The sequence below is a fragment of the Clinocottus analis genome, unplaced genomic scaffold (assembly GCF_023055335.1).
Source record: "Clinocottus analis isolate CAN_PGR_092001 unplaced genomic scaffold, fCliAna1.0.p SCAF_4, whole genome shotgun sequence".
Lineage (NCBI taxonomy): Eukaryota > Metazoa > Chordata > Actinopteri > Perciformes > Cottidae > Clinocottus > Clinocottus analis.
The window spans coordinates 4,054,051-4,079,609 of NW_027176153.1; the positions used below are offsets into that span (position 1 = coordinate 4,054,051).

A 25,559-nucleotide genomic window follows, 5' to 3' on the forward strand; every position below is an offset into this window, starting at 1 on the left:
GCCTGATCACTAAACCTGTGCTTGGTCACTGAGCCTGGTCCTGTTCACAGAGCCTGTGCCCGTTGTGACAACTATACACACATACATACATACATACATACATACATACATACATACATACAGACATACATACATACATACATACATACATACAGACATATGAAAAACACTGTACATATGGCCTTTATCTGGTGACTTACCCTGGTCCTGTTCTTAGAGCCTGGTCCTGTTCACAGAGCCTGGTCCTGTTGTCACAACTATACATACACACATATGAAGACACTATACATAAAGCCTTTACCTGTTGACTTGGTCCTGTTCACAGAGCCTGGTCATTTTGTTAGAACTATACATGCATACATATGAACACACTATACATACATACATACATACATACATACATACATACATACATACATACATACATACATACATACATATGTGAACACTGTACATAGTGGTCCTGGTCACTGAGTCTGGTTCTGTTCACACAGCCTGGTCTTGGTCACGGAGGATGGTCCTCTTCACTGAGCCTGGTCCTGTTTACGCTGCCTGTGCCTGTTCACTGAGCCTGGTCCTGTTCACTGAGCCTGGTCTTCTTCATTGAATCCGGATCCTGGTCACTGAGTCTGGTCCTCTTTACCGAGCCTGGTCCTGTTCACACAGCCTGGTCCTGGTCACTGAGCCTGGTCCTCTTTACCGAGCCTGGTCCTGTTCACACAGCCTGGTCCTGGTCACTGAGCCTGGTCCTCTTCACTAAGCCTGGTCCTCTTTACTGAGCCAGGTCCTCATACCGAGCATGGTCCTGTTCACACAGCCTGTGCCTGTTGTGACAACTATACATACATACATACATACATACATACATACATACATACATACATACATACATACATACATACATACATACGAAAAACACTGTACATATGGCCTTTATCTGGTGACTTACCCTGGTCCTGTTCACAGAGCCTGGTCCTGTTCACAGAGCCTGGTCCTGTTGTCACAACTATACACACACACATATGAAGACACTATACATAAAGCCTTTACCTGGTGACTTGGTCCTGTTCACAGAGCCTGGTCATTTTGTTTGTGCATAGTGGTCTTGGTCACGGAGCCTGGTCCTCTTCACTGAGCATGGTCACAGAGCTTGGTCCGCCTTACCGAGCCTGGTCCTGTTCACACAGCCTGGTCCTGGTCCTGGTCACTGAGCCTGGTCCTCTTTACCGAGCCTGGTCCTGTTCACACAGCCTGGTCCTGTTCACCGAGCTTGGTCCTCTTTACTGAGCCTAGTCCTCATACCGAGACTGGTCCTGTTCACACAGCCTGGTCCTGGACACTGAGCCTGGTCCTGTTCACACAGCTTGTGCCTGTTCACACAGCCTGGTCTTGGTCACTGAGCCTGGTCCTCTTTACCGAGCCTGGTCCTGTTCACACAGCCTGGTCCTGGTCACTGAGCCTGGTCCTCTATACCGAGCCTGGTACTGATCACACAGCCTGGTCCTGGTCACTGAGCCTGGTCCTCTTTACCGAGCCTGGTACTGATCACACAGCCTGGTCCTGTTCACAGAGCCTGGTCATTTTGTTAGAACTATACATGCATACATATGAACACACCATACATTCATACATACATACATACATACATACATACATACATACATACATACATACATACATACATACGTGAACACTGTACATAGTGGTCCTGGTCACTGCATCTGGTTCTGTTCACACAGCCTGGTCTTGGTCACGGAGCCTGGTCCTCTTCACACAGCCTGGTCCTCTTCACTGAGCATGGTCCAGGTCACTGAGCATGGTCCTATTCACTGAGTCTGGTCCTGGTCACTGAGCCTGATCCTCTTTACCAATTCTGGTCCTGTTCACACAGCCTGGTCCTGTTCACCGAGCTTGGTCCTCTTTACTGAGCCTGGTCCTCTATACCGAGCCTGGTCCTGTTCACACAGCCTGTGCCTGGTCACTGAGCCTGGTCCAGGTTACTGAGCCTCGTCCTATTCACACCACCTGGTCCTGTTCTTAGAGCGTTGTCCTGTTCACATAGCCTGTGCCTGATCACTAAACCTGTGCTTGGTCACTGAGCCTGGTCCTGTTCACAGAGCCTGTGCCCGTTGTGACAACTATACATACATACATACATACATACATACATACATACATACATACATACATACATACATACATACATATGTGAACACTGTACATAGTGGTCCTGGTCACTGAGTCTGGTTCTGTACACAAAGCCTGGTCTTGGTGACGGAGCCTGGTCCTCTTCACACAGCCTGGTCCTCTTCACTGAATCCGGATCCTGGTCACTGAGCCTGGTCCTCTTTACTGAGCCTGGTCCTCTATACCGAGCCTGGTCCCGTTCACAGAGCCTGTGCCCGTTGTGACAACCATACATACATACATACATACATATATACATACATACATACATACGTGAACACTGTACATAGTGGTCCTGGTCACTGAGTCTGGTTCTGTTCACACAGCCTGGTCCTCTTCACTGAGCCTGGTCCAGGTTACTGAGCCTCGTCCTATTCACACCACCTGGTCCTGTTCTTAGAGCGTTGTCCTGTTCACAGAGCCTGTGCCCGTTGTGACAACTATACATACATACATACATACATACATACATACATACATACATACATACATACATACATACGAAAAACACTGTACATATGGCCTTTATCTGGTGACTTACCCTGGTCCTGTTCTTAGAGCCTGATCCTGTTCACTGAGCCTGGTCCTGTTGTCACAACTATACATACACACATATGAAGACACTATACATAAAGCCTTAACCTGGTGACTTGGTCCTGTTCACAGAGCCTGGACCTCTTTACTGAGCCTGGTGCTGTTTACACTGCCTGTGCCTGTTCAAACGGCCTGGTCCTGGTCACTGAGCCTGGTCACAGAGCTTGGTCCGCCTTACCGAGCCTGGTCCTCTTGATTAAGGCTGGTCCTGTTCACACAGCCTGGTCCTCTTCACTGAGTCTGGTCCTGGTCACTGAGCCTGGTCCTCTTTACCGAGCCTGGTCCTGTTCACACAGCCTGGTCCTGGTCACTGAGCCTGTGCTCGTTGTGACAAATATACATACATACATACATATTTACATACATACATACATACATACATACATACATACATACATACATACATACATACATACATACATACATACATACATACATACATATGTGAACACTGTACATCATGGTCCTGTTCACCGATCCTGGTCCCCTTCACACAGCCTGTTCCTGTCCACACAGCAGCGTCTCTCTGTCGGCGGCTCGTCTCCTCCGTCTCGCAGCCGCGTCCTTCGGTCGTCGACAGACGGACGCTGCTGCACATCTTCAGTCTGTCACACATTTAAAAAGGCAAGAGGGGTTTATGACCACAATGAGCATACAGGCGTGGATCAGAGGCAGATTCCTGAGCCGGTCAGGCTTTAAAACTTATTTGGGGGGGATCTTGACAGTTGTGGTTGTTTATTGGTTTTCTTTTGGAATTCCTTCCTGTTCAGTTGTGACAGGGTGTTTGTTTATCCTCCCCCTTTCCATTTTAACTGTCGGGAGGTCAGTGCTCCGTCCCCTGCACATGAGAGGCCAGTTGCCCAGTCATGTGAGGTAATGGAGCATGCTTAGTATTTAAAAGGCTTATCTACATGTCTCCATGTTTGCCAGGTGTCAGCAATAAAGTCCCCTAACAGGGTCTTTTTGGAGGGTTTTACCATCCCCCTCTCTTGTTTCATCTCAGTCAGGATTATGCTGCCTTTTCCATCCTTCCTGGTGCACTGATGGCGAATGATTTCAGTTCATTCCATCATGGTAAGGATGGAAGTTGTCCTGGTCAGGACAACTGTTTTGAGACAGGTATACATCTGTCTATCACATGTGGTCCCTATATTCTCCTCTGCAAAATTGCTGTGAGGGTTAGGGTGATCTTTTCTGACCAGATTAGCCATAAATCCTGCTTCTGCATAGCAGGCATCACACATAGTGACGACAGTCCCCTAGGCCTTCTCTGGCTCTGTGGTCGGGGGTTTCCTCAGGCAGGGTCTTTCTGTCTGTTTTAACTCCCTCTCCATATTAGTTCTGTTTTTGTAGTTTCACAAATTATACATTGTCCTGGTACATATTGACCCCTGGTTAGATATTGAATTTGGTTTTCAGGGTGTGACTTCTTCCCTGTTTGAATCCCTCCCTGTCCTCCGTGAGACAAAACATATGCAGTGCGTCTGATGAGTGGATGGTAATCTATATTATCTAATCCCTCAGCCATTGTTTCTTCCGTATTTAAAACGGGTATTCTGGACCGACTCATTTTAGATTAACAATATTACCCCTTAAGAAAATCACTTCTTTTTTTTTTCCTGTGCCTTTGCAAGTTTTTTGTATTGTTATGCTGGTTGTCTATTCCCTGTGTCTACCCACACCTCGTCCCCTCTCTGAAAAATAGGGTGAGTGGGGTTAGATACTTCAGGGATATAAGCAACTAGATTAGCCAAATATAAATGTCCTTCAGGTTTCGTAGCTGAACTGGAACATGCCAATCTTTCTTGGAATTTGCCCTAAATCCAATCTGGTTCTTGCGGAACGGACAGGATTCACTTTTGTATCTCCACAACCATCATCTGTGATAACTACAATATAGTTGTTACCCGGGATTGATAGGATTAAAGGTCCCGCCACGTCAGCTGAAAAGTGGTTTTCGGTTTTATGCGTTTTGATATTTCTCATATCAAATTTTACACGTGGCATCCCGCCTTTCAACGCGCAATCTTCGCATCTTCTTTTCATGATATTAAAGTTCTCTTTTATTTTATGAAAAGGTAAATTCATTGGTCTTTGAGGAACAGTCTCATTCTCTCTGAACCAATGTGACCCAGAGATCGGTGGAGTTTCAACAAGATTCTTTGTGTTTTATTTTTCATGTAAAACAGTCTGTTCATTTTGTTCCCACTCCTCAGTGAAAATGCAGATTGATTGATGCAAAGCACTTTGCACAGTTCCTCCCATGTTTGTGCCAATAGAACGAGGATAATCATCTCAATTTGGTGCCATTCTGTTTACCTCTTCATTTGAAGAGTGCATTGTTTGTTTTGTTTTCTTTTCTTTTCTTTTGTGTGGCTACGAATGTGCCTTATCACAATTTTTACTTTTTTCTAAGATCAGGGATTATTGTCCAATAATCTGAGTGTGATAATGGGTCGCCTTAAAGATTCTGAGTTCCCATATTTCTAATTTTTAGCTATTGCTATCTATAAACTGTTTGTATTTATTGTGCCCTCTTTTTTTTTTTTTAAATCTTTCTCCATCCAAGCCAAAGCTTGCATTATGGCCATAACTTCCGCTGTTTGTGCGGTTCCTTTCATTTTCTTCTGTGTCCGACCTGTAAGCCCCCCTCTTCGTCTTCCTCTTCGACTCTCTCATGCTCTCCATGGCTGGAGTTAGAGTGCGGGGGGAGAGGTCGTAAATACCAGAGGATCATCCGCCTGCTATGTTGGGTTGGGGGAATCACAAATTGGTGTGTTTTTTTTAATTAGTTTTGAAATAACATATCAGATTGATCTATTTATTCCTTCCAACACTAATATGGTGAAGGACATATCACTATATAATTCCACCTGCTCTTTGTCAGCATTAAACACTGGCAGTATTTAGGTTGTTCTCCAATTCTTCCTTTTCCCTTTTGATCTTGCAACGGCTGCATGGCTGAGCAAAGGAATGTGGGAGGACACATAGTCTTTACTGGTTATTGGCTCATCCCTGTTTTGGATATATTTTATTTATTGAAATACATTAGTAGAATTGCATAATCCTTGTGGAAGTCTAGTCCGCCTGTAGGTTTTATAGAGGGCTGTTGTACAGAGGTGAAAATTAATTTCCTCTTATTGTAAAATATGTGCTCCCTGGCCCTGGAGAAGGGGTATTTACGTCAGGGCAATAGTTTGCCTGTTTCCCTGCGGTGAGGGCTGCGCTTTAATCCACCTCAGAGGCGGTGGTAGCGGTGGGTTTTGTTGGTGCTTTTGTTTTTTAGATTCCCGGGTAAGGGTTCTGGTGCAAGTGCCGGTAATTCGGGGTATCCCGATTGCACTGAAAGTTTGTCCATGCCCCTGTTACGGAGGTTATTGGCTGTTACGGCTGCGTATATGCGGCGCGTGCGGCGGCGCATCTGAATTGTTTTGGGCATTTGGTCCCGTGGGTTCTGGTGCTATTGGAGGGGTTTTCATAGTCTCCACTGAAGCCTCATATTTGTGACGATCACTATTTTTTTTTTAAAATTCTTTTTATTTGTATAATACTCGTCCTGTGTGTACTGCTGCCAGGCTCTCTGCTCCTGATAGCAGAAGTTTCCTCCAGACCAGCTGGGTTCCCTGTCCCAACCCCTAAGGGCTGGGACAGGGTGGAGAAGAGTTTTCTCCTGTTCTAGTAAAGTTGCATGTTACGTCTAGTCTTCATCTCTAAATCTGTTCTTCCAGACCGTGGTCTGGTGAACAAGAAGAGTAAAAAGCAAAGTCCGGAGAGAGAGAGAGAGAGAGAGAGAGAGAGAGAGAGAGAGAGAGAGAGAGAGAGAGAGAGAGAGCTTTCCTCTCTGTGCATCACCTCTTGTACCTCACAGGAGAGCTTTTTACATTTACCCATAGTATAGAAAAGAGTTTAAAACACAGCAACTCATAGCATCCTATGCATTTCATATCGTCTAATCACAAACTGAACTTCAAATAAAGACCAAACAGTACATATATCCCTTCAATGGTTAATAAGATAATGGTTATACCTAAAAAAAATCTAAATAGTTATACAAGAATATCAAAATGGTTATACTAAAAAAGAAAATAGTTATACGTTTTTAATAATTACACTTTTTTACTTTCATAATTTCTCAATCTCTCAACAATGTTTACTGGATTCCTTCCACAATCACTTCATACATTCAATAATTCTAATTGATACCATGACATAACTCAATATAATACACATTATCTTTTACTAGGAGCGCTACTTTAACTCAAATTACTCACAAATGCTAAAAGCTGAAAGTTTGAAGCTGAAGTAATTGAAAAGACGGAGAGAGAGAGAATGAAGAGAGAATAAAGAGAGACAGAGAGAGAAAGAGAGAGAGACAGAGAGATGATCACTTTAATCCATGCACTTTCCATGCAATATTCACTCCCGTATTTATTCAGTACTTTGTACAATTTCTAATCTATCAGTAAATACAATTTTTTTTATTCCAGTTGTATATTTTTTATTCCATCTGTATATTTGTATATATCTGACTCATCTGTATATTTTTTATTCCATCTGTATATTTTTATTCCATCTGTAAATTTAATATTCTTCTTTGTTACTGCTAATTTTTTTCTTCTTCTTTTTAAATCTTTAATCTGTTTATTACTATTCTATTGTTTATTTATATTACTTGTTTATTTTATCTTATTACTTGTGAGCAGTGCTACTGTGATCCTGTAATTTCCCCACAGCATATAGACAGTATATTCTTAGCTCCAGTCGTCCTCCATTTTGGAAAGAATGTCCCTCTTTTCTTTGAAGAAAATATTACTTTGTATGAAGTCACTGCTGCAGAGGTGCAGAGACTTCACATGCATGGGAGGACGACCCCACCCCTGCACACACACACACACACACACACACACACACACACACACACACACAGGAGGATGATGACTAAGCTATCGTCCATGATGAACCACGCCTCCCACCCCATGCAGGACGCTGTGGCCTCGCTGCACAGCTCCTTCAGCCAGCTGGTTCATCCCCGGTGTCTTATGGAGAGATACCCAAAGCCCTTTCTCCCCTTTCCCCTTTCTTCTGCTGTTAGGCGACTTTTTAAAGTGTAGCTGCTTAAAAAACGCCTTAACAAAAACACGCTGGTCGTTTTTTTTTACAGTTTTTTTCGATTGCTAAACACCAGAGTGCACAACTGGAGTCACATGTGCAAAACTTCAATTTGCTCCAATAGTCACCTGAGCTGAACAGTTCACATCACCTGCAAAACTCATTCCAAGCAACACAACTCTTAACACATGGCTCAACACACGCTCAGTGCAGCCCAACACTGTGCACAAGCCTCACTGAGACAACACACACTGTCACTCAGAACACACTGAGGGTAAACACACTAGCATCAAACACAACACAGAAAACACAAACATCATCTTTACAGTTTGAACTATTTCAGTGACTTCATACAAAGTAATATTTTCTTCAAAGATAAGAGTGACATTCTTTCACATTGATTTATTAATTTTTTTAGAACATAACAATTCTTTTACCTAAATGAAAATGAGCAGTTTGCTTCAATAGTCTGTTGTAATTTACGGAGTTACAGTAAAAAAGGTGGAAACTAAAAGTACATCGTGTAATTCAAACAAATCCTTGAGGGGCTAATCCTGCGTCTCTCGAGCATCATGATGTTTTCATCAACGTCCCATCTAATGTTGAGTTTTGAAAACTGTGTTCAAGCAATGAAAAAAGAAAGTTTGGTCCTCATGAACTGCTGCTGTGCAGACTGGAGTCAGAGTTTTGCACATGTGACTCCAGATGTGCCAGCTGTCGTTTAGCGATCGAAAAAAACTGTAAATGGCCGAGAGTGACAGTGATGAGCTGTGCGACTCCGCGCAGCGCGCTTAAAAGTTGAGAATATTTTCACTTTTACAGGTTTTTTCCAAATGCTAAACGACAGCGGGCCCAACTGGAGTCACATGTGCAAAACTCTGACTCCAGTCTGCACAGCAGCAGTTCACGAGGACCAAACATTCTTTTTTCATTGCTTGAACACAGTTTTCAAAACTCTACACACTTATCCCATGACTTTAACCACAAGCTGCACAACACGGTGGATTTACAGCACTTTGTTCAAACGCTGACACACTGCTGTCAAAACTGTGAACCACACATTCAAAACGGAAGAGATTTCAGCCTCGTGCCTTTAAACACTGCTGACTGCAATTTCAGCTGCAAGGCTGAGCAGGTGTCTTGTTTTAGACTTGTTAGTGAACACACACACACACACACACATACATATATATATATATATATATATATATATATATATATATATATATATATATATATATATATATATATATATATATATATAACAGTATATATAGGTAGAGCTCAGAAAGACTCATTTAGAAAAGAATGTCACTCTTTTCTTTGAAGAAAATATTATTTTGTATGAAGTCACTGAAATAGTTCAAACTATAAAGATGATGTTTGTATTTTCTGTGTTGTGTTTGATGCTAGTGTGTTTACCCTCAGTGTGTTCTGAGTGACAGTGTGTGTTGTCTCAGTGAGGGTTGTGCACAGTGTTGGGCTGCACTGAGCGTGTGTTGAGCCATGTGTTAAGAGTTGTGTTGCTTGGAATGAGTTTTGCAGGTGATGTGAACTGTTTAGCTCAGGTGACTGTTGCTAGTGCAGACTGTCGTTAGAGTTTTGCACATGTGACTCCAGTTGTGCACTCTGTCGTTTAGCAGTCGAAAAAAACTGTAAAGGTGCTGAAAAAACGCTAGAAAAAGGCGCCGCGCAGCGTTTAAAAAGCGCAAATGAAAGGCGCGCCGTACCATTGGGAATCAATGGTTTTGCTTGCGACGCGTTTTTCAAAGTCGCGTCTGGTGTGATCGGGCCTTTAGGCTGCACAACCAGCTGAGCCCCCAGTAGAGCACAAAACCACTCTGAGTACACCGAACACTTTGTGAGACTATAAAGGATAATCTTATCTTATTTTACACACACACACACACACACACACACACACACACGCACACGCACACACACACACACACATACACGCACACCAAGGTTCAAACAGAAAATGGGGGTTTATGACTACAATTAGTGGATCAGAAGCAGATTCCTGAGCCCGTCAGGCTTTACAACTTATTTGGGGGAATGTTTTTTTTCTAAATCTTTTTTTTTTTATTGATTTTACAAATAATTCAGGCAGAAAATGTGAACATGGCTGTCCCAACAGGGTTATCATATACATGTTATTACATTCAGTTTCATATTGCTTGGGGATAGTGTAACTGAAAAGTTGTCACTGAGTGCAAACAACAAACACACAAACACAACACTCTGGGAGGATACGAGTAATCTGCTGACTCAGATAAAAGGCAAAACAAATCCCCCAAATAGCCACAATACCAACACAACAAATAGAAAATAATAATGTTAGAAATAAAGTAAATATGGTAAAGATACAGAGAAATAGAAAATAAAAGGGGGGAAGAGGGAGAGATGGGGGGGGGGGGGGGGGTCTCTGCCAATTGACTTTTTTAATTTCAGCATCGTTTAGGTACTTTATGAAAGGATCCCAAGTCCCTTTGAAGGAGTCACTTGAGTCTTTGCGTGAGAATCTGATTTTTTCCAGTTTGAAATTATCGAGAATCTCAGTTAACCAACTGTTATGTGAGGACGGGAGGATGTGTTTCCACTTGAATAGTATCAGGTGTCTTGCTAAAAGTGTCGTAAAGGCCAGGATGCGTCGTCCTTTGGACAGCAGATCAATTACTTTCATCGGTTGCACTCCAAATAGGGCTGTGAGGTTAACGTTATGCCCAGTACCGTCCCAAGTGTGTTAAATACTTTAACCCAGAACTCTTTTAATTTAGGGCATGATCAAAACATATGTGTATGGCTGGCGGGTGATAGTTTGCAGCTGTCATTGGTGTTTGGGTAAATTTTGGCTAGACGGGCGTTCGTATAGTGAACGCAGAACAAAAGGGGGGAATTTTGGGGGAATCTTGATGTTTACTGGAGTTCTTCCACAATCATTTAATACATTGAAGAATTCTAATTGATAACATGAAAACTCAATAGAGTACACATTATCTTTCACTTGAAGCACCACTTCAACGTACATCACTCACAAATGCTCAAAGCAGAGGGACTAGTGAAGAATTATCTTATCTTATTTTACACACACACACACACACCAAGATTCAAACAGTCATTGGGGGTTTATGACCGCAATTAGTGGATCGGAGAGAGAGAGAGAGAGAGAGAGAGAGAGAGAGAGAGAGAGAGAGAGAGAGAGAGAGAGAGAGAGAGTAAAAAGCCTTGTTTGTCATGTACTCACCCTTGATAGAAGCAGTGGACGTCTGGTCAGACCTGAAGAAAAGAGACGTCTGTCTCCACAAGCCTGACCAACATACTTGCAGCCCCCCTTCCTCTGGTTATCACCTCTTCCAGTCCATCAATTGGACCCCCCCTCTCCAACCAATCTCTTCCTCTTTGTCCGAGGTCACATACCAACAGATGAGAAGTAACAGGCCTGTGGACTCCTCCACCAGAAGATTTATTAGGGAAGAGATAAGAGGGAGTACAATTGGAGGCTTTCTTCCTGAGGTGCACTGAATGTAAGGAGACAGACAGACTTATGGCCAGACTTGTGCACCATTCCCAGCTGTGTTACCAGGTCAGGTGGCCTCTGGAGAACCAGACCCACCATGAGAGAATGAACAGGGCACTCAAGTGTCACTCATTTCGACCTTAAATCACGCCCTCCGGCCACATCGTATTCCTCACGCTGAAAAAAAACTCCAGGCTATTTAATGTGCCGCAGCGCACGGACATGACCTGGTCACGCGCTGCCCTCACCACGGAGGAATCAAACCCCCCCACACACCCCCTCCCCCTTTATCCAAAGCGACTTACAATAGGTGCATTCAACCGTAAGTACAAACAAAGTACAGCAGGAATCAAGAGAGTACAATTTCTTAAATAAAGTCAAACTACAAAGTGCTATCAGTGAACACTCTGCTGTATGCTAGTGGTGTGTGCGCCCACACATCGAAGGCTCCAGATGAAAGGACACTCGACAGTTTGACCCGCAGGACACGGGGTGTGTACGGATCAGTGAGGCCACACAAGGGTTAAAGCATGTGAGCCAAAGACGTAAACTCTAAAAACAATTGCAGTCTCAAGGGCAATGAGGTAAGTCTAACTAATAGTAATATTGTTATTATCGTGGCAACGCCCAGCGTCTCCTGAGGTGTAAGAAGTCAAAAATAGTCAAAGAAATCTGAATTCAGCAACTTAACACAATATAGGGGGTCGTGACCGAAAGAACGAGGTCGCGGATACAAGCGGCCGAAATGAGCTTCCTCCGCAGGGGGGCCGGGCTCAGCCTTAGAGAGAGGTGAAGGAGCTCGGACATCAGGAGGGAGCTTGGAGTCGAGCCGCTGCTCCTTCGTATCGAAAGGAGTCAGCTGAGGTGGTTCAGCATCTAATCCGGATGCCTCCTGGACGCCTCCCTTTAGAGGTTTTCCAGGCACGTCCAGCTAGGAAGAGGCCCCGGGGAAGACCCAGGACACGCTGGAGGGATTACATCTCCCGGCTGGCCTGGGAACGCCAGAGGGAGGCCTGGGTCGGTCTGCTGGGTGTGCTGCCACCGCGACCCGACCCCGGATAAGCGGCGGGAAATGGATGGATGGATGGAACACAATATAGATGCATTGTGATAAGTCTAAATAAACACAACACAAAAGGTATGACGAATGTTAGAATGTTTGACTTTCAGAAGAATATATAATTATTATTTATCTGGAGAATAAATGTTCACTCATGTTCGGACGCGTGTTCTTGCCACAAACAAATCTTTTCAATACATTTAATCCGTGGTAAAGCACGAGAAGCTGACTCTTGCGCTTCACACACACACTCACACACACACACACACACACACACACACACACACATACGTTCCCATTAGCAGGCACTTAGCTATATGCCCTTTAATCCGACTGTGCCACCCTGTGTTGCAGTAAAGGAACTACATGTCCCCACTCACCCAGTGTTTCCCGCAACAATAAACACCATTTTGGCTCCAACAATATCTGATACTTTACAGAATTAAAAAAAAACCCACATCAATTACAGTTTCATCTTGTGTTAATTATTACATACAACAGTTAAAGTCAATATTGCCTCATAAAACAAAAAACGTCTTCAGCTGAAAGTTGAAGGGATCTTCAAGCCGTAAGCGCCAACACTTTTTTTTAGGTTTCTGTTTGAAAATGACATGCCCAAACTAAAATGGGCGTGTCTCTGCAACCACGAGAGCTATTTGAATAATCGTGGTGTTAATCAACAAGTATAATGTAAAATGTTGCTCAGACGTGTAAATATCAGTCTATGTGTTACTGGTTGAGAGTAAATGAAGATGACACACAGAAAAAAATGTCAAGTTTTCAGGTCCGCCGAGAAAAAAATGCACTTTCAGTATGATTATTTCTTTGAAATGATGCACTCGCAAGGCCTAAACTTCTCCCAAAGCCTACCTCAACATTTCAACATTATTTCTGTACAGTTTTACTTTGATAAAGTGAAGCAGAACAAAGTTAGAGAGGATTTAGTACAGATTCATAAAACAACCTATATTTTCCCTTTAAAATAAAACAAGCACACAAATTAACTGAATCAACAGATTTATATTTTATCAAACGGTAGAAACAAACAAAGGTAAGCAATATTTGCTGATTGTAAAGCGATAAAGCGATTCATGTTGCTCTGTTCCTTGGCTCATATCTCCCTGATGCTTTGGTGTGGATTTATTTTGAAGGCATTTCTGGAATTGTCATGCTTTGGACACCAGGTATTTTCTGATAGCACCAAGCTAAGGGTTGCTGGTTCTGGAAACATGCTGATTGGGCTGATTTTGGGCTTATTTTCTTTTAATACTTGTATGATTATCTTTCTTTCTGTTTGAGTTTTTTTAATGGCTTCATAGCAAAAGGCTTTGGTGTTCAATTTGATGTGCAACATCAATATATTTTCTTGTATACATGAAATATATGATATATATATACATATATATACATATATACATACATATAGACATACATACACACACACACACACACACACAATTTAGTAGATTTCCCTCCACAAAATACAGAATGCACTCAGCACTACATGTGGCGGCATGAATAGTATGTTTCTGTGTAATTTTGAACACTTGTTAACGCTACAATACCCGTGACCTTGGAAAAGACAATCTGACTACACAATTTAGGCTCTGGATGTTCTTCTTTTAATTTTTTTTTAATCAACTTTAATAATAAGACAGAAAACAAGTTAAGTGACAAACTCTGTAATGTTTTGTGAGGATTCCTGAAACAGAATTACGCCTCCTGAGAGGAAGGTTTTTAATAGGTTTTACTTTGGCCATATTACATTTAAAGCACCCAAATCATCACAGTGACCGGGGATCAATGTGATGCATTCAAGGGTTAAACACATCAAGGTCATCAGTCAACATCACAATAACAAGAATTGTTCCACATAATATTTATATCCATCCAGATAACATCTGACTCAGTGAACTCAACATTATCAGAGTGCAAAGGCCTCTAAACTTGAAGAAACTGCAGTGTACTATTCTTCATTTGCTGCTTGTAGTCCTCATTAAACTTTTCATCCTGGGCCACAGCGAAGTGATTCTTCCAGCCACCAACTTTCCCTGGAGAAACAGAGAGAATTATTAAATGTATTTAATGTATAGCATCAGAGATTATTGATCGGATTTGGGTGCAAAAACGATTTTCACTGTACCTTTTCTCATGAAAGGAGACACTTTTTGATCCATACTTTTGACAGTGGAAAAGTTGACCATCTTGTTTTCTTTCATTTTGTCAAACTTCACTTCCGTTGTGACTCTTTCCTTCTCCTCAGCGGAAGGAGACAAACCGAGGAAGGAACAGAGTCGGTCTATCTCTCGTCCCGCGTCCTACAGAAAATGTAAGAGTTTAAAAAAAATAATACATAATAGATATCTTTCTGACCAATATCCAGTCAAAACATTGCAATATTATTCTAACTTACATGTAATCTTGATGTATGGCACTACAACATACTAACATGTACTAAAAGTCTATTTTAAGAGTAGTTTGACATTTCAGGAAGCTAAGAATGAACACTAATGGCTGTATAATTAATATGAAACCAGAGCCAGTTAGTTTAGCTCTTCATGAAGACCTCTAGGAGAAGGAAACAGCTGCAATAGCTTTAAAGTCTCTTTATTGTTTAGCCTTGCTCTCTGTCCCTGTCTTCAGCTCTGATCCTCCTCTTCACCTGGACCTGCTAGGCTTTAACTATCCACCAGATGTCCTCAGACTCTCTTTCCATTCCTGCGTGAGAGGCTTGTCTTCCTGTCTGAACACCTCAGCTCACCTGAATCAGATCTTCATAGAACATTTGGTGAATTTTTGGATATGTCTCTTTCTTCTCCCACCAGCCGTTCACATGGTCATGCCAGGATCCATACACCACTGAAGACACAGCATTATATGAGGTGACGATATAGGAGAAGACAAGATGGTGTGCCTCCCTTACACTAACACCTCTTTGAACTCACCTTTTCCCTCCATGAAGTTCTGAAGAAAGGTGCTCCAGTCTCCTGGATCTGGCATGCTTTTGCTCATGCGGCAAAAATGGTAATAAGACACCGCCGTGTCCTTTACATTACGAAATACGTTGACTATCTACAGAAAGAGAAAACATAAGAATTATAATCTATCAGCATCAGTGTGGTTTGTAACTCTCATACACATACACATTGGATGTGCATGGCTTTTACCCTGACGTTCTGCTCCCAGAAGGACTTTGGCACAAACTGGAGGGGTAGATGAGTTTTAATGAGACGAGGAGTGGTGGGAAGTTGGTCTGCCAAGTCTTTACCTTTTGTGAGGAGAAGCACGGGTCAGTGGCTTAACTGCGTGCATAGTATACTGTACTTTATATTATAAATCTGTTCTATATGTTTACTTGTCCAATGTCTACTCTCTATTTGACCATGTGATTAGATTATACAGTAATTCTGATTTGAATGTATAATAATTCTTTTCTAATCATCGCTGTCTCATCATAGTATATTATAAGGAGGTTAAAAGGTTATGTAATCCCTATATAACTGGATAAAAAATGTTTATCAACCATGACGCAACCCTGATCTCATGATTGAACCTGTGGGTAGAGAAGGTTTGGCAATCTCCAGAAACGGCACTCTGTCATTAAGAGGGATGGACGTCTGACGCTCTGGACATGTCGGTCCAAAATACAGAAGATCCAGCATGTAACAGACCCATGTTGTTCCTGAGATTAAAACATGGATACGCTCTAATTAGTGGAATGAGCAAAGGAATCATTCATCAACATACAATGATTAATAAAAAAGTAGGAAAAAAAGCTCCAAGTTCCTCACCTGCTTTAGGATAAGTAGCGATAAGAATATCATCTGGTCTCGCTTTAAAGTTCTGGACCTCGTCCCAGTTGTTAACGAAGTAGTTGGACATGGAGACTCCATTGAAGTCAAACAATGTTGGCTGTATCACCTCCATCTGTGAGGATGAATAAGTTTGAATCATCGGGTATAATTCATGCTGTCAAACACATATGTTTTATTTAGCTTCGAAAAGCCATTTATATCAACATCGGGAGCAGAGTCCACAATGTTGCAGCACAGAATGGACAAACATTAATGAACGCTCTTAGATGAGAGCATTCATGTTTTTGCATTACACTTTTTCCTAAGCTGTTTGTCTAATTGTTTACTTTAGTGTGTTGTTGTAAACTTTACTGCTTGCTGAGACAAAGCAAACAGGACGATAGAAGATTTCAGCCAATAGTTTCTTTGCCTTTCTGGTTCACTTCTACTAAATATCCTATTTGGCAGAAGTGACCAAATAACTTTCTAGTGAAGCACAGTTTAAAACATACATTTTTGTTCCAATTCCAGTTCAAAGTTGCCCACTTACCCTGCAGAGAGCGTATTTCTCAAACCTGTGTCTGAATCATCCACAATGAAGCCAGTTTGTTGGTTGTTTTATACTGAGGCATGTTGAACATCAACCTGAGAACAAAGAGGCGGGATCAGGAGCAGATCTCCTGTTTATCTATTGGCTGATGCTCACACTATTATTAGTTCAATTTGTCATGATTTCACCCGTTGGTTTGTGAACTGCGGTTTTGAAGCCTTGAGTTTGACATTTTGGCCGTCGCCATCTTGGATTTAGTCCGCTGCCATCGGTTTCTTGCAACCGGTGAACAGAAGTGACCCTATTTGGAGTATGGAGGAGGGATGTATACGGCTCTGGTAGCATCAGTCACCTTGTAGCCCCGCCCTAAAGCATACCCTGCTTTATGGTCTGTTTTTCTCTAAATGGACTATAATTTACGAAATGAACATCGTGTTGTGTTGAAGATGACTTGAAACTAGGGATTGAGAGCATAAACTCATGTCTACTAAGGGAATACATTATGTAAGAAGTAGTAGTAGTAGTAGTAGTAGTAGTAGTAGTAGTAGTAGTAGTAGTAGTAGTAGTAGTAGTAGTATGAAAGAGTTCTTCTTGATTTATTGGACATATAAAGATCAATCCATGCATACAGTCTTTTCAAAATAAACTTCCATCTTCACACTATACAACTTAGTTTAAGTTTAGGCTACATAACTGCTTGCTTAGGTCTCGGAAGATATTGTGAAATTCTGATTTAGATTCAGTTATAAAAACGGTAGCACTTTTCATACTTTATAAATGATGGATTCCCTATTTGTAAATTAAGTAATATGTATTGCAAACCAATTATCTAGGACAGTGATTCCCAAAGTGTGGGCCGCGGCCCACTGGTGGGCCGTGAAGGTACTGCAGGTGGGCCGCGAGAGGCCATTTACAATAAATAAAACGTTTTTAATTTTGAAAAAAAAAATGGGGGGGGGGCTTTTACTTTGAAGGCGATGTATTAAGGTTCTCGCGTGTACAAGCTTCACAGGCGCTCAGTCTACCTTCCCGACAGGCTCATCGTTGGATTGAACATGAATCGCGCATGCGCAAATCCGCCGCTGATGCCTGTCAGCGGAGAAGCAGTGGTTTGTCCCTAACAGGGACCCTTATTACTGAAAAGTACCAGTAAAAGAAAAAAGAAAACTGATTTATAAACTATGTATGCAGGGCTCTCAAGTGTCACTCATTGAGCGTGACAGTCACTCATTTCGACCTTAAATCACGCCCTTCCGCAACACATCGTATTCCTCACGCTGAAAAAAAACTCCAGGCTATTTAATGTGCCGCAACGCGCAAACATGACTTAGTCGCGCTGCCCTCACCGCGGAGGAATCAAGCCACCCCCCGTGAGGAGCCACTCATCAGCCAATCAAAGAAAGAAATGGGCTCCAGCCAATCAGAAAAATATATCTTTTGTATCCGGGTAAGATGTAATGACAGGCGGGACTGGAGCCGTCTGGCGGCGCGTATTTGTCGTCGTCATGGTGCGTCCCCATGACGACGTAGGGAGGGAACAGTTGCATCAGCCAATCAGCGAATCAAACTGCTGCCGGTCACCCGGAAGGAGCGCTGATAGCGGCTTCATTCAAGCTGTTGTGGGACGACAGATACTACTATGAACCCAGACACAATGGAGTTTATGTTCACACGTTTTTGTGACTTCCACAACAAGTTTAGAGCAGACACTTGTAGATATTGAGCAGGGAAGTAAGGAGTTTGATGGCATTTTCATCAAAAGGTGTTTTGTTTTTTATTTTGTCTTTGTCGGCTCCTGAAGCTGTTCTCCCATCCCCAAATAAATACGAAAAAAAACCCTCAAAGTTGGATAGTAGTCTCGCTCTTTCCTGTCCTAAGACCTGGTCAAAACATTAGGGTTGCAAATGTCTGTATTTTACTTAAAACGGTTGATAATTGATAAGATACCAAACGCACATCTTTTTCTCAGTTTAAGTATTATTTGAACAATTCTGGCGTTAGTTATGTGAAACATTAATTGATGAAGCACAAACAATTTGAACGAACAGATTAATAAAACATTAAGGCTCTCGCTCGAAACGGCTGTTCTTGTCCGCCTGTCGTTATTCAACAAAAGGCACCGCCAAACAAAACAATGTCAAATGAGGCGCGGTTTAGGTGGGCCCCAGAAGATTTTCAGATTTTAAATTGGGCCTCGGCATTCTTGAGTTTGGGAACCACTGCCCTACAGGTACCTGGTCTTCTGGACTGAATCAAATTGAGGCCTTTCATGGTTACCAGTTAATACCAAATAGGCTAGCAATTTTCACAAACTTCCATCATAGCCCAGGCACAAAGATGCCCCATTCATCATGTAGATCATACTGTTGGAATAAAAAATGATTCACGCTTAATCATTCACTGTTTCAGTGTTCTATTCAGACTTCTCATCTTACTGTCTCTGTTTAATATTACACACCAACTCAGCATGTCTCCTGATAGCAGTAAGACTGGAGAATCTGTATGTTTCTGTCTGAAAGAACATGCAGTTCCTTCGTTATCGTCTGACCCTTTCTTACAAACCGCTCTATGAGACGAGGGGAAAGGTTCACGATTAGGCCGAAGACGTCATGAGGGTTTCTGTTAGTGGGTCATGATGTGTATTCAAGAGGTGGTTCTTTGAGAGATCATTGAGCAGTCTTGGATATGCAATTTGTCTCTCATGTTGCACTTGTGACTCTGCTCCTTCCTTGCAACGAATAAATGTTCCTGTTTTAATGATTATACTTCGAGGGGTCGAGTGAATCTTTCTAACATATTTGGTCCTTCGAGCCAGATTCAACATCTCCTCACTTCTCCAGAGACTCAAAGGCCTGATACCGTGCACGGGAGAGTTTATGACTCTCTGAGAAAGTCCTCCGCCCTAATCTCGCAAAGAGAGCAGTCTTGAATCCAGTTAAAACGGTAGCACTTTATAATAGCTACACACTATTTCGCATTAGTAAAGCATGAGTAAACACTTAATTCGTCATTTAAAAAGCTTTATTCCAACATGAACACTTTAACTCATTAGTATGCAATTCATAAACACAGTCATACATGTATACATGTTTCATTCTTTATTAATAAGATTGACAATTATGCTTTTCATGATTGGGTTTTCATACTTTATAAATGATGGATTACCCATTTGTAAATTTAGTAACATATATTGCAAACCAATTATCTAGGACTCATAGATGATGTGTCGCACACTCAAAGAAAGTAAAACTCTCAACCGTGTGCTGGGAAAGGTTATCTTCATTTATTCATACTTTACACATATTACAGCTCACTTCACAACGACCACTTCTTCTCGCTCTCTCGACAACTCTGTCTCCCTTACCTTTGTATCCTTCTCACCTTTGTCTCCTTCTAACCGTCCCGTCACCTGCATTATCTCTGGTATAACAGCGCCATCTATAGGCCAAAACATGCAACAGCATCGTAACGTAAGAACATAAAAGGCCACAAAATCATGAAACGGGACCAAAGAAAAGACAAAATGAGGGCTTTGCCACAGATGCACTAATGGTTCACATGTGCTTTATACAAGTGATTTATTACTGTAACTTATGATTCATTCAGATAGTTAGTGGTTAAGTATTATATGTTGTGTGTGAACCAATCGAAAGTGAATTCTATCTATGCTTTACAATGCATTTATGAATGACATTGAAATGCAAGCAGTGCCTCAAAGCTAACTAAGTATCAGTTATTTTCTCAACAGAAAATGGAAATAGACACAACACAAAGTGATAAATCCATCCATGACATGATGTTGATGTGGAAAGATGCCCGTCAGTGACACAAGTATTGAGTCTGAGTATCCAGCTAGCTAGCTGTGACTTGTTTGCTAGCTAGTGTGATGACCCTCCTCCTCCCATACCCCAGGTGTCACTGTGTGGATTTTATTACAGGTGCGGTTTTGGAGTACACATTATTGATTACGAGTATCTAGCTCGCTAGCTGGGACTTGTTTGCTGGCTAGCCGGCTAGCAAGCTTGTCACTAACCAAAGGTCCTGAGACAAGCTTGTGTTGTAAGTAGACCAATTCAGGTGATAGCTAGATACTCATAATCAATAATATATATATGGACCAGTAAACTATAAACATACTCAATTCCCGTCATCTGGTCAGAGTTTTTTCTGAGCCTATACTTTCTAATGAGTTACTAATGAGTGTTCATGTTGGAACAATGCTATATGAATGATTTACTCATGCTTTACGAGTGGTAAATAGTGTTTAGTTATTATAAAGTGCTAATAATAAAACTACTACTAAAGTACCCAAGTTACATGATTTGCTTCTTGTTTCACAGAAGAGAACACATATCAGTCTCCTGGGTCAAACTCGTCCACTTCTCCTCCCGCCTGTCCTGACTTGCCCTTTGCAATCGTTATCGTTCCTTGTTCATGATGACGTGAATAACATAAAACATATTTCTGTGAGACACTTACTCCTAACTCCTACTACACCATTATAGGCAACTTGATTTTCTCCGGGGAATGCCACATTCACAGCTGTCGGTCACACTTGCACCCATCTCCACACATTTACAGCCATTCTTGATCAAATTTCAGTGCGGAACTGAAGAGTGACGTCCGTCATCTTTTTTTTGTAGTTTTCATCAAACTGTTCATTTTGGGCCACAGAGAAATGGTTCTTCCAGTCACCAACTTTCCCTGTAAACCACAGAGAATCATTTTGGTAGTTTAGCTGTGGAGCATCTGTTTGTTTTTCATGTCAGATACATTTATTCATCAAGTTACCTTTTCTCATGAAAGGAGAAATTTTGAAATTCATAACTTCGATGGTCGAGTAGTTGGCCATTTTGTCCTTTTTCATGTTATCAAAGTGCACTGCTTCCATAACCCTTTTCTTCTCCTCGTCCGAACGAGACAATCCAAGAAAGCTGCAGAGTTTGTCTATTTCCCGTCCAGTGTCCTGGAAACACAGTCAGATATCATTGTTGCATCATTACCAGCTAGAGGAGAAAAGTAGCCCGAATAGGAAGAGCTCCACAAGAACAACTAGATCACCTCGGCCAGATCTTCATAGAACATGTAATGGAGTTTGGAGTAGCTCTGTTTCTTCTTCCACCAGCCGTTCACATGGTCAAACCAGGATCCAAACACCACTGAGGCCACAGAATGAAAACATAAAAAGCACCTTAGGATCGTTCATTGTACATCTCTGCATCTTCTCTGTTGTTATTGTGTTTCATACTTTTTCCATCCAGGAATCTGTGGAAGTAGTCGCTCCAGTCTCCGGGCTCTGGCTGAATCATGTTCATGCGATCAAAGTGAAAAAAAGACACCATGTTGTCTTTGGCATTGCGGGCCACGTAGACGATCTACAGGAGAAGAAAACACTTAAGTGAGACATAATATACTTTTATACATTTGTCAATTTGATACACATTTGTCACATTTCGTTTTCTATCTGTACTTACAAAGCGGATTATAATATAACAAACAGCACATTGAGCATGAGTGCCTTAGTGCTTGCTCATAGTTTGCTGGCATTTTGCGAATGTTGGTGCCACTTGTGATTACAAACAAAGCTTTGTCCGGCCCTCCATCCACCATTTCCATGGTTCCATGTTACCTGACTAAAACCAAATAGCTATCTGAATTTCTCAAGGCTATTCACAGCAGAGTTTTCCTAAATGATAGCTTCACACTTGCATTTAAGTGTATAAGTATGACACACATTATTCATGTTTCATGAACACCTTTTGATGACAACAATCCATTTAAATGTTTAAAATGTATAATCATTTGGTTTGGGGAGCCCACAACACGCTTCAACTAATTAATATTTATATCTAGTTTAAAGCAAAACAACGTCAACCCATTTGATTTGTATTTATCTTAATTTGGCCAATATTGAATTGCAACCTAATGAAGAAGCAAGGACACTGACTCAGTTACGATTGAGGTCATGTGAGTGAATAGTGAAGCTGGGGATCTCCTCCTACGTGTCTCTACCTGATTGGTCCTCAAAGTCTTCATTACATTAATCACTACCACTATGAAGCAATTTCATTTCCTCTAGATTTCCCCATTTCCTGTTTGGGTAACAGGCTTTGAGCGCTCAGATTCAAGAGAGTGAATATGTTTTTCCTGTCATATACACATATAACAGACAGTTATAATATACAATAAATATAGAATTTATAGACAGTTTCAGAAGATAAACGCGGTGAAACCAATTCGGTCAGAGCCTGCTAAACCTTCTCTGCTGGCCTAAACAGAATCACAAAGTTATAGCTATTTTGTATAATTTAATTGTTTTTCACAAATACACTACATGTATTATAACTATTTTTCCCTATTAACTCATTTTCTCATTGTACATATCCTGTCTCTCTGTGTTGCTCTGCCTTTGGCCTGCAGCGCTGCTTACTAACTTACTAACTTACTAACTTACTAACTGACTAACCTTTAAGGATAGTTTCATACAATCAGATTTTCCATTGTCAACTGCACCTTAATAATCTCCGTAACCACATGGTTGTTTAACTTCATTTAAATTGCTACAATATCATAACCCTAGTGAGAAGATACCTATGTGTTTTTTTGTTTTTGTTTAAAGCGTAAGTAACCGTTAATGAAGCGCCTTTTTTTCCACGATGAAGTGGTTAAAATAGCTCCAAAAACAAATCGTCCGTATAACAGAGTAAGTGTCTGCTGTCCACACGTGACAGTCTGTATGAACGTGACAGTAACTCCCGGGACACTTTCTTTCTCCCAGTCCACCTCTTATGTGAACTACACGCCGCTGAAAGCCTCGGTCACATCTTGCATGTTCATTGATCGACTGCAAATAACACACAAACTACTGACCCTGCAGTTTTGCTCCCAAAAGGACTTTGGCACGAACTGGACTGGAAAGTGAGTTTTGATGAGTCGAGGAGACGTGGGGAGGTTGTCCGCCAGGTCTTTTCCTGTGTGAAGAGGTACAAATGGAGTGAGTAAAGCAGTGAACCTGTTAGTTTCTTGACAGCTACAGTGAGGTAAATACCTGAACTCAAAGATGGGATGATAATCTCCAAGAAAGGCACTCGATTAAATATTGGGACGGAGGTCTGGCGCTCTGTCTGACCAAAGTGCAGCAGGTCAAGGATGAAGGAGACCCAGGTGGTTCCTAAAAGACAGGAAGAGAGAGACAGAGAGAAAAAATAAATGATCCCAACCAGGGGCGTCTCTAGGAGTTTGACACATCCGGGTCTTAGCCCGGAGGAGAGAAGCAGATGCACAGCGCCCGACGAAATCTTTAGACATAGAAACACTCTCCACATACCCTACAGGTACCTGGTCTTCTGGACTGAATCAAATTGAGGCCTTTCATGGTTACCAGTTAATACCAAATAGGCTAGCAATTTTCACAAACTTCCCTCAAAGCCCAGGCACAAAAATGCCCCATTCATCATGCAGATCATGCTGTTGGAATAAAAAATGTTTCACGCTTAATCATTCACTGTTTCAGTGTTCTATTCAGACTTCTCATCTTACTGTCTCTGTTTAATATTACACACCAACTCAGCATGTCTCCTGATAGCAGTAAGACTGGAGAATCTGTATGTTTCTGTCTGAAAGAACATGCAGTTCCTTCGTTATCGTCTGAAGACGTCATGAGGGTTTCTGTTAGTGGGTCATGATGTGTCTTCAAGAGGGGGTTCTTTGAGAGATCATTGAGCAGTCTTGGCTATGCAATTTGTCTCTCATGTTGCACTTGTGACTCTGCTCCTTCCTTGCAACGAATAAATGTTCCGACTTTTAATGATTTTTCTCCGAGGGGTCGAGTGAATTTTTCTCACACCGACCAACAGCAACCATTCAGCAACAGTAAACATTGAGATGTTTCATGAATATTTGTAACTCTTACAGGTCTCAGGTTAGGTCTTAACTGTTCTTCACTCTCCCTATTGTCTTTGTTTCTTGAACTTAACTTTTATTAATGTACTCTTTACATCTTTTTTTCCTTGTTCATTTGTCTTCAGTTTTACTTTAAACATTTGTCTTGTACAGTATTCCTGTCTTAACTTGCACGCTACACTTGACTTTACATCTTCTTTTTCTTTTTCTTTCTTCAGTCATCATGTACAATTATTTTTTTAAAAGTTGTTTTTTTTAATTAATATTCAAGGCTAGTTAAAAACCACCCAGGGCTTCAGAGCCCGAATGTTTGAGCCTCGGGAAGCAACTGATCCCAATCACTCACCTTTGATACACATTTTATTATCAGCTACAAATGATTCACACTGGGTGTTTGTGTTCATGGGATCATAGGTTACCTGCTTTGGGGTATGTAGCAATGAGTATATCATCCGGCCGGGCCTGAAAGTCTTGAACGTTCTCCCAGTTGTCAGTGAAGTACCGGATCATCGAGACCCCGTGGAAATCAATCAATTCTGGTCGAGGTAACTGCAGCAAATTGATGGTGTGGAAAAGAACGCAAACATTGTTCGCTATCAGTTGCAGACACTAAAGTCAGATTTCAAATCTGTTTTATATCTGTAAAAAGTAAACAGTCAACATCCTAAATACACTTTATATAGTGTGATACATTTTATTGTATGTTTACTTTTGTCTTGTTTTTTACCCAAACTTTTTTTAAACCTTTTCTCCCTGTCCTCTTTGTTGCAATTGCATTTTCCTCTTTCTTAGATTAATAGAAACACATACCTTCGGATCCAAAGACATGCTGACTGCTGCTGT

General features: G+C 41.6%; 2 protein-coding genes across 2 annotated transcripts; both read right to left on the reverse strand.

The window, feature by feature from the left end:
* Positions 1 to 14,411: 14,411 nt before the first annotated feature.
* On the reverse strand, positions 14,412 to 18,298 carry LOC137800067 (cytosolic sulfotransferase 3-like). Its single transcript, XM_068597075.1, has 9 exons — positions 18,161 to 18,298; positions 16,815 to 16,909; positions 16,262 to 16,397; positions 16,024 to 16,152; positions 15,638 to 15,738; positions 15,416 to 15,542; positions 15,232 to 15,329; positions 14,614 to 14,788; positions 14,412 to 14,521 (listed from the first exon to the last, which is right to left on the reverse strand). Exons 3-9 carry the CDS (start codon positions 16,395 to 16,397, stop codon positions 14,412 to 14,414), a joined length of 876 nt encoding a protein of 291 aa, XP_068453176.1. The 5' UTR covers positions 16,815 to 16,909; positions 18,161 to 18,298.
* Positions 18,299 to 20,101: 1,803 nt separating this feature from the next.
* On the reverse strand, positions 20,102 to 25,559 carry LOC137800190 (cytosolic sulfotransferase 3-like). Its single transcript, XM_068597254.1, has 8 exons — positions 25,527 to 25,559; positions 25,136 to 25,265; positions 23,863 to 23,985; positions 23,685 to 23,785; positions 22,063 to 22,189; positions 21,876 to 21,973; positions 21,606 to 21,780; positions 20,102 to 21,518 (listed from the first exon to the last, which is right to left on the reverse strand). The coding sequence occupies exons 1-8, from the start codon at positions 25,542 to 25,544 to the stop codon at positions 21,406 to 21,408; spliced, it is 885 nt and encodes a 294-aa protein (XP_068453355.1). The 5' UTR covers positions 25,545 to 25,559; the 3' UTR covers positions 20,102 to 21,405.